Below are 14,837 nucleotides of genomic sequence, written 5' to 3'. Positions count from 1 at the left end.
CAAATGCTGAACGCAGCCCAAAAACAAGCGTATGCTTACAGTGGTCGCTGACAATTGTCAAACAGTTTTGAGTTTCATTCTCATAGAAAACTCAAAAAAAAATAGCAATTTGCAGTTTATTTTGTAAACAATGGCTGATCCACTTAGTTTATTACGGCAATATAATATAAAAAAGCGTGAAATTATCGAACGCGAAGGACAAATTATATTTGGTGAATTTTCGTGGCCGAAAAATGTGAAAACCAACTATCTAAAATACGGGTATGTATTTTGTTGTACTGCAACGCAATCGAAATAACAAATATCAAACTATATAACAAATGTTAGGTTATGGTTCAGCAAAAATACAATTTTTACGTGGATTTCTTTTTCCTTTTTGGATTTTTTCAACATAAATTTCGGTTCATGGGCAATGGTTTTTCATAAATTGAATGCATTTTTTTCTCTAGTTCGGGCAAAAAAGGAGCACCACCAGAATATTATACATTGGAATGCTTGTTGTACTTGTTGAAAAATGTATTGCTTCAGCATTCGGTGTATGTGCGTCAGTGCGCTGTAAGTATTGTTCATTTTGGCACTTTCTCTTCTACTAAAATTGCGATACGCAATGCTTACGGAAATTTATGTCCCTATGAAAATGTGTGTCATTTTTAGGCCGAAGATATTCCAGCGGTAAATCGTCCCGATCGTAAAGAGCTATTGGCTTATCTGAATGGTGATACAGCGACGTGTGCTAGCATTGACAAAAGTGCACCGTTGGAAATTCCAACACAAGTGAAGCGTCCACTTGAAGGCGATGGTTTGGAAAATATTGCCAAAAAAGCGCGCTATGAAGATACACAAGTGCAAAAAGTGCGTGAACAGTTGGCGGCACGTTTGGAACAAACCACAAAAGAGGTGGCTGTCAATCTTGACAACATCAAATCGCTGTCAGAGGCGATGTCAGTGGAAAAAATTGCGGCCATCAAAGCCAAACGTTTAGCTAACAAACGTACCACAATCAAGCGAAACGATAATGACGATGCGATGGGCACCGATCTTCGTGCCATTCTTGATTTTGATGTCGATTCCACAAAAGATATCATCAGTCGAGAGCGTCAATGGCGTACACGAACCACAATTTTACAAAGTACCGGGAAAATGTTTGCAAAGAACATTTTCGCCATTTTGCAAGGCATCAAAAATCGCGAAGAAGGACGATCGCGACCGATGCAGCCACAGAATCGTTTACCTGAACCGGCACGTATCATTCGGCCAACACCACAGCCTGCACAGTACAATCGGTACGATCAGGAACGTTTCAATCGGCAAAAAGAGGAGACGGAAGGTTTCAAAATCGATACTATGGGCACATATCATGGTATGTCGCTGAAATCGGTGACAGATGGTTCGGCGATGCAGAAAAAACAACAGATCGCAATGATGCCACCCGGTCGACCGAAAGACATCAATCCGGTGCACCAAGGAATGAATGCACCACAGCAAGGCAACAAACGACCGTCACGTACACCAATCATTATTATACCCGCTACAAATACTAGTTTAATCAGCATGTACAATGCAAAAGATATTCTGCAAGACCTTCGATTCGTTACGACGGACGAAAAGAAAAAGCAAGGTGGCATTCGTGAAAATGAAATTCTACTGCAACGTCGCAAAGATGGAAATGTTACGGTGCCATATCGTGTCATTGACAATCCGTCGAGGTTGTCGCCACAAGATTGGCATCGTGTTGTTGCTGTGTTTGTCATGGGACCCGCATGGCAATTCAAAGGTTGGCCTTGGAATGGAAATCCCGTCGAAATTTTCGCACAAAGTAAACATCCTTCTTTTGTTGTTTATTCAAAGAGATTGAATCAGTTTCTAATCGTGTTTTTTTTCTATTGTTTTCTCTACAGTTTGCGCGTTTCACTTGCGATTCGACGAAATGAAATTGGACGCGAATGTTGCACGTTGGGCTGTCACAGTATTGAATCTGTCACGAACCAAACGGCATTTGGACCGAGCTGCACTAATGACATTCTGGGAACGCTTGGATAGTTACATGTTGAAAAACAAACCCGATCTTCGATACTAAATCCATTTCATGTTCAACAATAGAAAACACAGCAAAAAAAATTATCCTTACGACTTCTACTTATTTGACAATTTGAATTGTATTCATGTAGCATATAGCTTCTGTTCTCTCCCGAAAAACATTAAAAATTGAAATTCCATTGCAATTGAAATCGATTGAAATGTTCTCTCTGTACACAACATTTCAATGACAACCCTTAATTGATTTCTAAGACGACCAAACTACATAGGAATGCATCTAATAAATAATTATGTAATAATTAAAAATCCGATTTTTTTTTTGTAATAATTAGTTTGTTTATTGTTCAATTTTTAATTGTGAGTCGTCACTTTTCAAAATATTTTAAGGAGAGCAGGTTTCGTTTTCCGAATAAATTAACGACAAATAGATCGTAATAAAGTGCCTCAAGAAGCATCCATCTGCATTTATCTCCAGTGGTTTTCGAAAACACAAGGTACCGAATCGGCCAATCGTAGCTTTGTTCGAATTTCTCTGCGAAAGGATTCGGTTGCTGTGGAAGCAGCCACCCAAATTGCTGTAAAATTTAAATCACGCATTGTATAAGCTAAGGATATTTATCAATCTATTCTCTATTCTATGTACCAATTTTGGTGAATTTCCAACGATTGTGAAAGATGACGCCACAGACCGTTGATGAGTCAGAGAGTCGTTCTTCGACGAGAAGCAACAATGTATCAAGCCATAATCGATTAACTTCGTCACTATCCACACGCTTTTCAAGAGTGATAATCCAACGACCACCGTTTTGATTATGTTCGTCTTCCCACATTGGTCGTATGTTGCTTCGAAATAGTGCATAATTACAGCCTTCATTTATTTCCGTTGGCAATTTTATCGAATTGAATAGAATCCAGAATTCACCGATTGATTTGCATGCGGCGACTTCGTGGAAACATTGATCCCATGCTTTGCCACATTCCTTTTCGAAATACCAAAGTGACCATTCACCTTTTGGCGAGCTCGGCTTTGGAGCCTCTACTTCAATGTTCCCAACACATGAATCCTTGCAGAGAAATTCAAATATGTGTTCAATTCTAAACAAAATTATTCAAATCCATCGAAAATTTATTCACTTACAACCAAATTCGATGCCATATTTCAACGTTACCCGTCTTTAACAGAATAATTACAAATTCAACAAAAGAAATGTGTATTCTGATTGAAAGAGCTATGGTTTCTTCGAATGATTTATTTTTTCGCATTATTTTAGTTTGATCTAAAAATGCCATTTTCATTAAAGTTAACATTGAAAGTGAAAAAAAAAACACGTATTTCCAATTGCCGAATTCAAAGTGATTGATATAAAATAGAGGTGAGTTTTATGATTTACTTTTTGCCTTCGACCATAATAATGTGATATCCGAATTTAGTTTTGATTGGTGGGTCAGTGTAAACAGGATTGGCTACGGTTGAAATAGGTAGCGCGAATGCAGCATCTTGGAATGGTCCGACCATCGCACCGCGTATTTGCCAGCCCAAATCACCACCTTGACGGGCTTTGTCTTCACTGTAAGCGGCAGCTACATCTGGGAATTTTTGGCCACTCTTCAATTTTTCCAATGCTTCTAAGCATTTTCCCTGCTTTTCGCACAATATGTGACGCACCTTCACTGAATTACCACCTTTCTTCTCTTTGCCGGCAGCACCTAATCGATTGTTTCGGTAAATATTTATTATTTGTCAATTCTGATGGACTCACAGATATTCTCAAAGTAAATTACCTTTATCAGCGGCATCGCCACCACCTTTTGCAGCTTTCCCTCCCTTATCCTTAGCTCCACCGCCTCCTTTTGCGTCTTTTTTTGGTGCCATGATTACAATTAGAAATGCCTACAAAATCAAAATAAATGCAAATTCGCTTCTAATTCATTTTTAAGGTTAGGTGTTGTTGACACTTGTAAACCAACATTCAGCTGTTTGAACGACAAAATCTTTTTTATCGACTTTGTTCATTTGAAAAAAAAAATTGTTTTGACATTTCTATATGTTTGTATTCACCGGCTGTTTTATAATTGCATCAAACATCATCTTAGCGAATATTATCGCAAACAAACCATTTGAAACACAGTTGAGCAAACCGAAATTGAAAAGTAATTTTTCGCAAAATTAACCCAGACAGCGGTTGTTCAATTAATTATACTGATTGGTTTAAGAGACAATTTTTTCATCAAATTTTTATACGTAAGTATTGTAGCGGTATTTTTTCTATGTACTACGTCTTATTGACTCCGACATTTTTATTTTAAAAAAGTAATAAAAGATCATCTTTGGAATAATACATCAATTCGATTCAATTAAAAAAGAACAATTATACGAAAAGTTGCCGAGAGAACATTGGCCTGTTAATGAGTTGATTATATTCATATAGCTTGTTTCAGTTGATTTGAACAAATCAACTTGTTATATTCAACAGAGTTGAATTCCCTTAATGGCTGAACGCGGTAATGTATCCGACCTGAAGCATCATTCAGAAGAAGTAGATGTAGGTGGTATACCAAGTAAAAGTCACAAGCCTGAAATAGAATGGATTGAAGCAACAGAACTGAAAGACAGCATTGACTGTCTTGAGCAAATTTTCCTGAGAAACCCATTGAGCCCATCGGATCTGCTGAACTTTGCGATGTCAGACAGCAAATTGAAGGAAGCGGCTGAACGGGCTTACAAGAGCAAATTCGGAAAATGGTTGGTGAAAATTAATTGCGAAGAAAAATCAGTGGAATTGTTCGACAACAACAACAACAAAAAAGCCATCCGATATAGCCGCGATGGAATTGGAGACAACTATAACAAGAAAACCAGCCGAAATGAAATTAAATGGCGGTATTGCCTAACATTCTTACGCCATTTTGGCCATTTGATTTCCAAATTGGAAATTTTCTATTGGGGAATGAAGACGTTAGTGAATTTGAAGTTTGCCGCACACTTGGATCATTACGTCAATGAATACTGTGCCGAGTCCTTGCTGGAAATCTCATTGGAAGAATGCGACAAAGAAGCGATGAAAGATTTGAAAAAACCGTTCACAAAAATTAAATCAGTTCGTTTTGTGTGTTGTCATTTGGGAAACGAGTTGTCGGACATCAATAAATGGTTCCCTAACGTGAGTCATTTGGAGTTCTCCAAAGAAAACCGTTTGGCAAATTGCTATGGAGTCGAGGTTTATCTCCCCTATTTGCGGAGCTTCAGTGTATATCTGCCGTTTGTAGAAGAAACCCGCTTGAGCAAAAGAAATGTGGTTGAGATTTTGCGTGCGAATCCTCAGATTGAAAGTTTGTACATTTGGGGTAGCTTCGGTGTTAACTACCTTCAAGAAATCAGCACATTTCTGCAGCAGTTGGGAAGCTTGAAAATTTCCGCACATACAATGTTCCATAATTTTGGCCGTGGCACCGCACATTTCAAAAACGTAAAGAAGTTTGAATTTCGGTATTATAATAAATGCACTAGAATTCCATTGTCGTTTGACAGCCTCGAGGAATATAAACACAACCCAGACCTGGGAAGCAGCGGAATCGATGAAGTTTTTGATTTCATCTGGCAGCAAAAGTCGCTCACTAAATTTACTTACAACGACAAATGCGAAATGAAAGGTGTACTATTTAGGTTAGCATTGCCATCACTAATAGAAATCGATATCCCACTCGGTGATTTTCCAATTGAAGAAGTGGTCGCTTTTATAAACCAATGCAGATTACTAAAGAAGCTTACGCTTACACTCGAATCTGGCTTCAAATCCTGTAACGATTGGCGAAAGCATTTAGGTACTGAGTGGCGCAAAACCAATGAACGTGAAGGATGGGGTCGTGGAAAGTCTATTACATTAGAACGTTGAATCGAGCTTACACAACGTCAACTCGTTAATATCATCGTTTCTTTTGACACATCACCACAATAATATTACCTAAACTGCAATCAATCAAATGTTCGTGCCAATGAAAAGAATTAAGAAATATATCTTTCTACAATCCTTATTAATATAAATAGAAACCATCAAGTTTTTTCTCGAATTTATTTAGAACATAAGTTTAAGCCCAAAAAACGAAAAATGTTCGTGCAAAAAAAAACTTGACAAAATTAAAAAGAAAATTCTAAGGAAAACCTGAATTCATCTGTAGTTTTTTTAACCCATTTTCTACCAGCGTTCGATTTTTCGAACAGAGGCCATCCCTATTCATATCTCAACCTAGAGATAGGCAACAATAACAGACATATACTCAAAAAACAAGTGTTGAATATTATTCTTAAAAATGTGTAAGTCCTCTGGGCCTATGTTCAGGAGGTGATTAGGGAAGCCCAGGGTGGATTTGGAGATAATAAAGAATCCCGGACTAATGACCAATTTTCGAAAAATCGAACAAAAATTTTCCGGGGCTTTTCTGGAAAACTACAAGACGAATTTTCCATCTGACATTTTTTTTCATTTCTTCATGTCAAAATAATTCTAAATAGGCTTATAGTTAATATTCTTAAATAAAGCATAACGGCTTTTGATTGATCAGTTTGTGAGCCTACAAAAATATGGCTTTCCGGAAAATCCATTTGCCGGAAAAACTGCAAACAAAATTTTCCCATATGACAGTTTTTTCTGGGCTTCCAGGTGAAAATCATGCAAGATAGACTATTGGTTACTTATTTCGAACCCACTTTTGCACCTTGGTAAAAAATGGGTTAATACATCAAACATCGAGTCTTTCGAATAAAAACAATTTAAATGTATCTGTTGAAGTTGAAAGTACAATCAAGGATCACGAAGGAAGTTTCAAAAACTAGCAAAAAAAACTATGGTAATTTTTTCATTCAGCTGTTCGTTTGACGAAATATTTTTAACTGTGCATACCATCAACGAAATTGCAGTAAACCATAATTGATGACGGTGTGTGGAAATGCAGGTAGGATATCCCTATGATTACAGTTCATATGTCTTTTAAATAGAACACAACAAGTGTTTCTATCATTTTTATACGCTGTAGACATAACGCAAAACGCACACCTCTTGTGAAACGGTTATCATTATTTACCGTGTATTTTGTTTTGATTTAATTTCATGCTGTACGTATGTATCTGTGTTTTCTTCTTCTCACATTTTAAAATTGACTGGCTACATTAAGATATGTATAATCATCACAGTTGTATTTTTCGATATATTATATGGCATTAACTGAATATTTGTTGTTGAACATTTATATGAAATGAGTGTGTGCGAGAATTGAAAAGAATGGGGAAAATATAGGAAATAGTAAGTGTGATAATAAAGTAATAAATGTTTTAGAATTTTACAAGCATTGTATCTGTAGGCAGATCGGCTTTGTGCATTTGCATAAATGCGCTCACTGCCTCCACAACATTAGCGTATGCGTATTAATTGTGTATATCATGTACAATTGACAGTCGCTGCGGTGTTGTGTAATAGAGAGTATAATTATTGATGCGTCATTGGAATGAACCTCACTCTGACCAACGTCACAACACTTCAATGGAGAAGGTTGGTACTTCAATGGAGAAGGTTGGTAATTCAATGGAGAAGGTTGGTACTTCAGTGGAGAAGGTTGCTGACGTCACGGCAACTCAATGGAGTAGGTTAGTAATCAACACAGAAGATTATTGACGTCACTACTATTCAATGGGGAAGGTTAGTGATTCAATGGAGAAGGTTCATTCGCGTGACGTAGTCTGTTTATTTTTAAGCCTTAAGAGATTAGTATATAAGGATTGAGCCGATTACGGTCGGCGTTCAGTTCAATTTAGTTTTCATCCAGCAATCTAACCAAACCGTTTGTCACTTGTGTGGAAATAAAGAATTAATGTGAAAAAACCAAATCAAATAAAAAGGTGTCTGATTAATTCCTCTATCCAAATACCACTCGGCTTACATATCATACATTTCGTATTCCATTCGATTCCGAAGATTGGCTTCCAAGATTCCTTTTTGCATTCAGTAACAGGTCGAATGGTGAGTTTTTCTAATTCACGTAATTCTCTCAGAATAATTGGGAAATTTTGAGTTAGGCTGCGAAGATAAGTATGGTGCAATTTAATATTTCCAATTTTTTATAACGCAATATGAAGTTGAGTGCGGTCTGTGGACTGTTCATTCTTCCCACTGTCAATTTCTTGAGATCTTTGAACTCAAATAATTCCAAATAAAACCCTGTGAGGGAAAATTTCGGTGGGAATTAGCATCGTATTCAATGTATGCATTGAGACGCTGGAAAATTTTTCGACGCGCCACCTATAGCAAAAGTTTCCGCGCCAAACAACTACTGTGACAGCATACATTCTGTTTGGCAAATGTGTTTTGTCATTACATCGCAGATTCGACGAAACGAGTGAGAATGACAGAGGCGGCGTAGATGGTGCGTCGAAAAAATTTCCAGCCGATTTTGCTGTTATTAATGCCCTACGGAAAATTTATCGATGGTTTTGAAATGACGAATAATCGGATTCCGTATCGTTGCATTTCTTCCACGCATATCAGCTGTGTATAATGACAATTTTTTCAATTGTGTCAGATTTTCATCAATGGGAGAATATATTAAGTCATTGTAGTTATGTCCGCGTGTTTCTTTTATCAATGATAATTTTTTGATGTGTCGATTCATGCGCAAAAAAGAAATAATAGAATCCACGTCTTCACGGTTAGTCAATCTCAACTTAGCATTTTCCAATTTGGGAAATGTTTTTTCAACTGTTTTTGTCCAAGAAGGTAGTTTCAATGTACGAAGATTTTGATAAAATTTCAATAAATTATGAACCAAATCCAAATCCAGGAGAATCCTTTCATGAATGAAGAGTTTCTGTATCTTTTTAAGTGGCTTTACCATCGCAAACCATGGACAACCCATGACTTCCATTACTTCCACTGAATCAGCACAATATTCGGAAACGTATTCTAACACGTGTATCCATTTTAGATTAACGGGACTTAGCTGCTTCCCATACCTTTCTTCTACATAAAGGAGGCGAAGATATTTGATTGATTCTCCGAAATTCCGCAATAATTTAAACCAAGTTCTGGCATCTTCAATTCTGACAATCTTTTTGTACCTAAATGAAATCGGAAGGTGTTTGCACACTCTTGACCTATCCTGATCCGGGTCTGGGACATGATCAATTGATATTAGATGATTTCCATATTTTCGAGAGAATACTGATCCAGCAATATTTCAAAGTCGTTTGTTTACGTCGGAAACGTATGCCAAATCCTGCAGATCCAAAAGATACAGAATCGAATCAATTACGTCGTCGCATAAATCGTCGAATCTCGTTGGTGTTTTCTTGTATTCAATCACTTTCTGTTCCTCTGAAGGATGAGTTGTTTCATGTTGAGATTTTCATTTCAGTTTAATGTTGCTTAATGGACTCGATATAACAATGGAAAATGAATATTAGAGGTTTTAACACGTTTTGGTTTCCAGTGACGATCGTTGATTGAATCTCCAAATACTGAAAGCGTTTTTGTATACAAACCTCCTCGTTGTGGAAATTACACGTAGTCTGTTCGTTGTTGTCAAAAAGATCGTGTTTGTAGACTGTGTTCTGCACTTCTTGGATATCAGCTTCACGAGACACAACCATCATCATTTTGAAATGCGGCTTCAATGAAAAACATGAAAAATCGTATCTTATCGTTATTTCCAACGGAATTTTCAATGCTTCGGAACATACCTTTATACTTCAGACTCAACAGCTTTTGTCGTTCGGGCTGAACATTTGTGAGTTTGGCAATTTTATGCTTGAGCATGGCCACCGTTTCCTGGATGCTGATATCCGTTATCGAATACTCTTTTCCATTCCATTTCACGATGAACGACACATCCTTAGGCGAGCTCATTTTTAAAATTGTGTGTAGTGAAAAATTTCCAACAGCACATGGCAAAAACACATTAGTCACTCTGTAGAGTTAGTGTGTGAATGAAAACTACGATTGTCAGCTCGCCAACTATGGAAAATAAAATGGCGAAACTTTTGGTATATGACACTTGACATATTGGTGTTCCCCAATTCGAGATATGTCGATTGCGTGGGTTCATCCCCTGTTAGTTTCGCTCAACTACAAAGAAATAATGCTTCACTATGTTTGGCAGACAAGCGTGAAAATAAGTTGATATGGGTTGCATTTAGTAAAATACATTAGAATCTTTTTCAATCAATGCAATGGCAACACAATGTTGTCAGGTGTCATATAGGGCAACTCAAAATGGCGGCTGAATCATTGAGCCATCGGTACGATGCCTAATGGAAGGAGAACTGAACCCGTGAGCATAAAAACGACTTATTAAACAATCGCCGAACAAAATGATACAAGAAAAAACTACCGAACAAAACGTACCACAGCGGTAATGTGTAGCACAGCGGAGTTTCGTTTTGAACGGTACCGTCCTGCTGTGTTACGTTTTTAACGTGTGTTTTGTTTGGTAGTTTTTTCTTGTATCGTTTTGTTCGGCGATTGTTTAATAAGTCGTTTTTATGCTCACGGGTTCAACTAAAAGGAGTATTTTTCCTCTACTGATGATCAGAATCACATGTGATGCAATGCAATCACAGCACATTGGCTAATTTAATTACGCACAATTTTTATGATTTTGACCAAATAGAAGTGCCGAATATGTACTCGCGGTGTTTGGTCTTAAAATGACATTGCAACAGAAAAATGCACGCATACATCTTTCTCAGTCATCGTATGCGATGGTCAGCATAAACAATACCATATACTAACGAATGAACAATTCTAAGTAAAAGTTTCCGGGAATTTGGTCAATAAAAAGTGTTTTGGTTTGGATTTTCCGTACTAATTTCCAATGATAAACATCACATTGTCGTGAATTTCTATTCCCTTTCCCATTAACATAGCTCAATATATCTTCTTCATTCAATTGGCTGCTTTTTTGTGCGCATCCATTCAATATGGATATGGTCGTAAAGAGATATTTAAAGAAAAATTGCATCAAGATCTTGAGACAGTTTGGATATTCGCATTGGTAAATGATGTGGCGCATTGTGCGTGAGGGAGATAGATACACAGACATTTCAAACGGTTAAATGATTCTTTCCAATCTAGATTTGTTGTGTTATTATGCGATCGCAATTTCTATTGCGACAAATTCTCAGAACAAAGTTGACAAAGATCGCAGTGACTGAATGCGTTTGAATACAAATGAATATCATTCATATGGCACTATCGGAGTGGACAAGGTCTTGTGCGACAATGTTTCATTGCTAAAATGGTTGTTTTCCTAATGAAGAATTTTCCCTCTTTCGCATTTCGCAAATGTGTGTGTGTGTCTGTTTTTTTTTGTCGTTCAGCTTCTGCAGCGTGTTTTAATCTCTTCTGCGTTTAGTCATTCAACGTGAATTAATATAATTTGTCATTAGCGCTTTCTGTATGTGGAACTAAGGTATGCATTCGCCACTCTGTCTCATTACATTGAGTATGTCTCTTGATTTGGTCAAATGAGTGAAGCGAACGCTTAAATGCATCAAATCGACCGAAAAAAAATGTATGAGGGAATTTTTGTAGTGCATTCATGCTTTTCGTTGTACGGAGCGAATTCCGAGTTACGTATCGTTTTTTTGTTTGTTTATTTATTTGTTGATCAGTTTTTTTTCTCTCTCTCTTTTTTTGCTCTGTATGGGGTCGCTTTGCATCGTTTTCATCATCATCATCGTCATTGCTTTTGCTTTTCGCCATATTTGTCTAAATGTAAAATTATCATTTAGAAAAAGTGTTTAAACCAAAAACAAAACAATACCACGACATAGTACATATAAATAATCTATAATATCTTTATAAAATAGAATTGCCGTGTTGAAGGGGAAAAAAATAAGTGCAAAGTTCTGGATTGTCACTTATGCGATTCGCAATGCGATGTACAGCGTGTAATCACTTCGATATATTCTTCCACTTTGGAATGAAATGCATGCCAATCGATTCATTTTTTTCTACTCTCCCTCTCTCTTACTCTGGAGTTTTACGTGTTGGTCGAAGCTAAATACCTGAACAACGAACAACACTAAAATAGATCAGATGGATTTTTTGTGGTAAATTTTAACGAAACGAAATAGCGACGTTCCAATGTAAAAGTCGAAGAGTTTATTTTTGTCGAATATTCTGCGAATTGAGAGAATTGATAAGAAGACATACGGCATTCGGTGGTTGTAACCGCTTTTCGACTTTTTTTCTTCAAATACATTCTGATCAAGCTAACGGAAAAATTCTCTCTCTAAATCACATTTAACAGCCGATTGAAACATTAGACACGGTTGTCTTACTGTGAATACGTTCATTTTTCGTTTTGATCATACAAAAAATGTACCGCCTTCGCAAAAAAAAAACGCAGCCAATATTACATTTTTTTTCATTTATAATAATTTAAAATGCGCTTATTTCGATTGCAAACTAACCGACAACAACAGTAAAACGCTTGTCTCGAATCTGTGCATAAAAAGGACAACGCTTTTCGAATTGATAGTCTTTGGTAGCATAGTTTCCAAACCGATTTCGCAAATATGGCCATGTTCAAATGCAACGCATGAAATGCGTATTTTTTTGTTGTCAAATTGCAATTGAAAAGACATCATGCGGACAAAATGCACAAGTGGAACAGCGGTCGAATAAAAGAAGAAGAAAAAAAAGAGAGAAATAAACGAAATAAAATGCCATTCTGTATGTTATAAGGAGAAGAAAAAAAGCATCATCATCATCGTCAAATCAAATCGAAATGAGAAATCTCATGACTGAATTTGTCGCATATCGTATCGTCTGAATATTGAGTGCACTAGCATGGGAGACTTATGAACCATATTGATGTGCCTGTATTTAGTTGGCTTTGGTGCGCTTTGCGCTCTAAGTCCATTGGCTAAACATTTTATGCCAAATCACTCATGGTTTCGCATTTACGCGCAGGATATCTACCGACAATATCTTATCTTCGTGTGTCTCTGTGAAGTTGCGGCTGCCGCGGTTAAAAACAAAAACAGAAGAGAGAAAAAAAGAAAAAGAAGAAGAAAAAAAAAACACTCACGATTGCATATTTATGCTCTGTGGCGATTTTTCATTGACTGAATATAGCAACTGGTGATTGCGCTACATTGGGTATTATATTTTTATTGGTGCAATTTTTCTATCTATCTCCAACTCTCTCTCACTCACACACTCTCCCGTTGCGTTTTGTTACAATTACGTTCGATACTAAAATCTGCACTAATTGATCGGTTGGCAATACATTCATGGCAAATGCCTAACTAAATAATCCAATAAAAAACGCTTAACGGCAAAGGAATCGAGAGATCGCATCGAGTGCGCTCGACGATCTCTGTTTTGCTTCAACTCGATATCGTTTCTGTTTTTTTTCTTCTTTGTTGTGTTTTGTTTTCTTTTGTTTCGTTTTGTTGTTGCTTTTGTTGGCATTGGTCTATGGCGATACGTTGACGCAAATCGAAAATGAAATAAAATGAACAGTTTGAAGCATAACCAATAAATTGTCATCATTTTCTAATCAGTAAATTAATCTATACAACATATAAAATAATTACGATTCATGTACATTGGCATGACCGTCCTGTGTGCTCTTGCTGATGCTGATGCTGTTGTCGTCATCATCGACAATGTGTATGCGACGAATGTGGTAGATTGCAACTACCATATTTTTGTCCTTATGTCAATTATATTGTTAAAGAAAAATCAAAACACCGAGACTTTTTCGGACTGCTGCGCTTCTTTCTCTCTCTCTCTCTCTCTCTCTCGCTCTTGCTCTGTCTATATGGGGCGCTCTTTTTTATTGTTTCTTTCGTTTTCATTTCGATTCGCTCATTCTGAAAGTGATTTTTGTAGCGTTGTTGTTACTGCTACTGCTGCTGCTGCTGCTACCGTGAACGCGACCATCTCTCTTTCTACCATAATGTTTGGCATGGCATTCGAAAGCATCGCGATTTTTATTTTCCGTTGGCAAATTAATTTATTGAATGTGTAGAGAGTGCGTTCCAGTGTGTGTGTGTGTGTGTGTGTGTGTCTTTTATATTCGTTGATATGTTTTATGTACTGGCTGCTGTGGCTGCTGCTTTTTAGCTGTGCAAATGAATCGGTGAACATAAATGGAGATCCAAAGCGCAAAATAACGAGGAAAGTCTGTATCAGAAATTTAAACGATGTGCATTTATGATGAATATTGTTTGGCATTTCATCTGAAAACAGATAATATGTTACATTAATGACGAAACAAGCGAAAAACGAATGACGAGCCAGTGCAAAAGCGAGCAATCGTTTGTGGACTCTGTGTTATTAACGGAATGAGAAGACAAGCCATGAGGTAAAAAAAAAAGATGGAAAAAAACAAAAACACACAGAGAAAAAAACACAACAACAACAACAGCAACTTCAATTGAAGCAACAGCAGACACTCAACTTAAAAATGTCCTACTGATGATGCCACTTTTAACTGATGTCTTGTGTGCATTCGCAATATTATTAATAATTCATGGATTATTGCCGTTTAAATAAAGGCATCTCACAGATGGAATCAGATACTCCAGAGAGTATTTATTTGGTTTTGTCTGCACAATTTGATATTTTTTGTCGAATGATGGCGTGCATACCCGAAAGAAGTTGTCCAGTTGAAGCGATTCGATTGTTTTGTGCGATGTTTAACAAAAATCATAATTTTTTTCTTTCATTTTTTGTTGTCCCGATTCATCATTCTTTTGGCAGTTTTATCGGCGTTTCTGTTTCACTTCACTGTTCCGG

The 14,837-nt window shown here is 36.9% G+C and overlaps 4 protein-coding genes across 5 annotated transcripts; 2 read left to right on the top strand and 2 right to left on the bottom strand.

Annotated features, from left to right (window-relative positions):
- Nucleotides 1-17: 17 nt before the first annotated feature.
- Nucleotides 18-2,343, top strand: LOC129578477 (parafibromin). Its single transcript, XM_055467148.1, has 4 exons — nt 18-261; nt 450-555; nt 655-1,816; nt 1,899-2,343. Exons 1-4 carry the CDS (start codon nt 131-133, stop codon nt 2,075-2,077), a joined length of 1,578 nt encoding a protein of 525 aa, XP_055323123.1. The 5' UTR covers nt 18-130; the 3' UTR covers nt 2,078-2,343.
- Nucleotides 2,344-2,474: 131 nt separating this feature from the next.
- Nucleotides 2,475-3,263, bottom strand: LOC129578482 (eukaryotic translation initiation factor 4E1-like). The gene is made up of 3 exons (XM_055467166.1): nt 3,176-3,263; nt 2,681-3,101; nt 2,475-2,612 (listed from the first exon to the last, which is right to left on the bottom strand). The coding sequence occupies exons 1-3, from the start codon at nt 3,191-3,193 to the stop codon at nt 2,503-2,505; spliced, it is 549 nt and encodes a 182-aa protein (XP_055323141.1). The 5' UTR covers nt 3,194-3,263; the 3' UTR covers nt 2,475-2,502.
- Nucleotides 3,252-4,001, bottom strand: LOC129578483 (peptidyl-prolyl cis-trans isomerase NIMA-interacting 4). The gene is made up of 2 exons (XM_055467167.1): nt 3,820-4,001; nt 3,252-3,744 (listed from the first exon to the last, which is right to left on the bottom strand). Exons 1-2 carry the CDS (start codon nt 3,908-3,910, stop codon nt 3,425-3,427), a joined length of 411 nt encoding a protein of 136 aa, XP_055323142.1. The 5' UTR covers nt 3,911-4,001; the 3' UTR covers nt 3,252-3,424.
- A 75-nt stretch (nt 4,002-4,076) lies between these two features.
- Nucleotides 4,077-6,202, top strand: LOC129578478 (uncharacterized). 2 transcript variants are annotated; one of them, XM_055467151.1, is made up of 2 exons: nt 4,077-4,279; nt 4,512-6,202. In XM_055467151.1, the coding sequence occupies exon 2, from the start codon at nt 4,527-4,529 to the stop codon at nt 5,928-5,930; it is 1,404 nt and encodes a 467-aa protein (XP_055323126.1). In that variant the 5' UTR covers nt 4,077-4,279; nt 4,512-4,526; the 3' UTR covers nt 5,931-6,202. The 2 variants fall into 2 exon arrangements, with proteins under 2 accessions (XP_055323126.1, XP_055323124.1); XM_055467149.1 differs by having other exon boundaries at nt 4,477-6,202.
- The last annotated feature ends 8,635 nt before the right edge of the window (nt 6,203-14,837 follow it).

Source organism: Sitodiplosis mosellana, unplaced genomic scaffold, assembly GCF_009176505.1.
Source record: "Sitodiplosis mosellana isolate CC-2019 unplaced genomic scaffold, AAFC_SMos_1.0 Smas_scaffold_6226, whole genome shotgun sequence".
Taxonomy (NCBI): Eukaryota; Metazoa; Arthropoda; class Insecta; order Diptera; family Cecidomyiidae; genus Sitodiplosis; species Sitodiplosis mosellana.
The sequence above is the reverse complement of the archived record's forward strand: the minus strand, read 5'-3'. Positions and strand labels throughout refer to the sequence as shown.

What these genes read in the sequence shown, in the direction of transcription:
- LOC129578483 (XM_055467167.1), bottom strand. Translation starts at nt 3,910, where the DNA reads ATGGCACCAAAAAAAGACGCAAAAGGAGGCGGTGGAGCTAAGGATAAG. An exon ending in TGGCGATGCCGCTGATAAAG is followed by an intron (nt 3,745 to 3,819) that starts GTAATTTACTTT and finishes ACAATCGATTAG; the next exon opens with GTGCTGCCGGCAAAGAGAAG.
- LOC129578478 (XM_055467151.1), top strand. Translation starts at nt 4,527, where the DNA reads ATGGCTGAACGCGGTAATGTATCCGACCTGAAGCATCATTCAGAAGAA.
- LOC129578482 (XM_055467166.1), bottom strand. An exon ending in TTGGAAATTCACCAAAATTG is followed by an intron (nt 2,613 to 2,680) that starts GTACATAGAATA and finishes TAAATTTTACAG; the next exon opens with CAATTTGGGTGGCTGCTTCC.
- LOC129578477 (XM_055467148.1), top strand. Translation starts at nt 131, where the DNA reads ATGGCTGATCCACTTAGTTTATTACGGCAATATAATATAAAAAAGCGT. An exon ending in ACCAACTATCTAAAATACGG is followed by an intron (nt 262 to 449) that starts GTATGTATTTTG and finishes TTTTTTCTCTAG; the next exon opens with TTCGGGCAAAAAAGGAGCAC. An exon ending in TGTATGTGCGTCAGTGCGCT is followed by an intron (nt 556 to 654) that starts GTAAGTATTGTT and finishes TGTCATTTTTAG; the next exon opens with GCCGAAGATATTCCAGCGGT.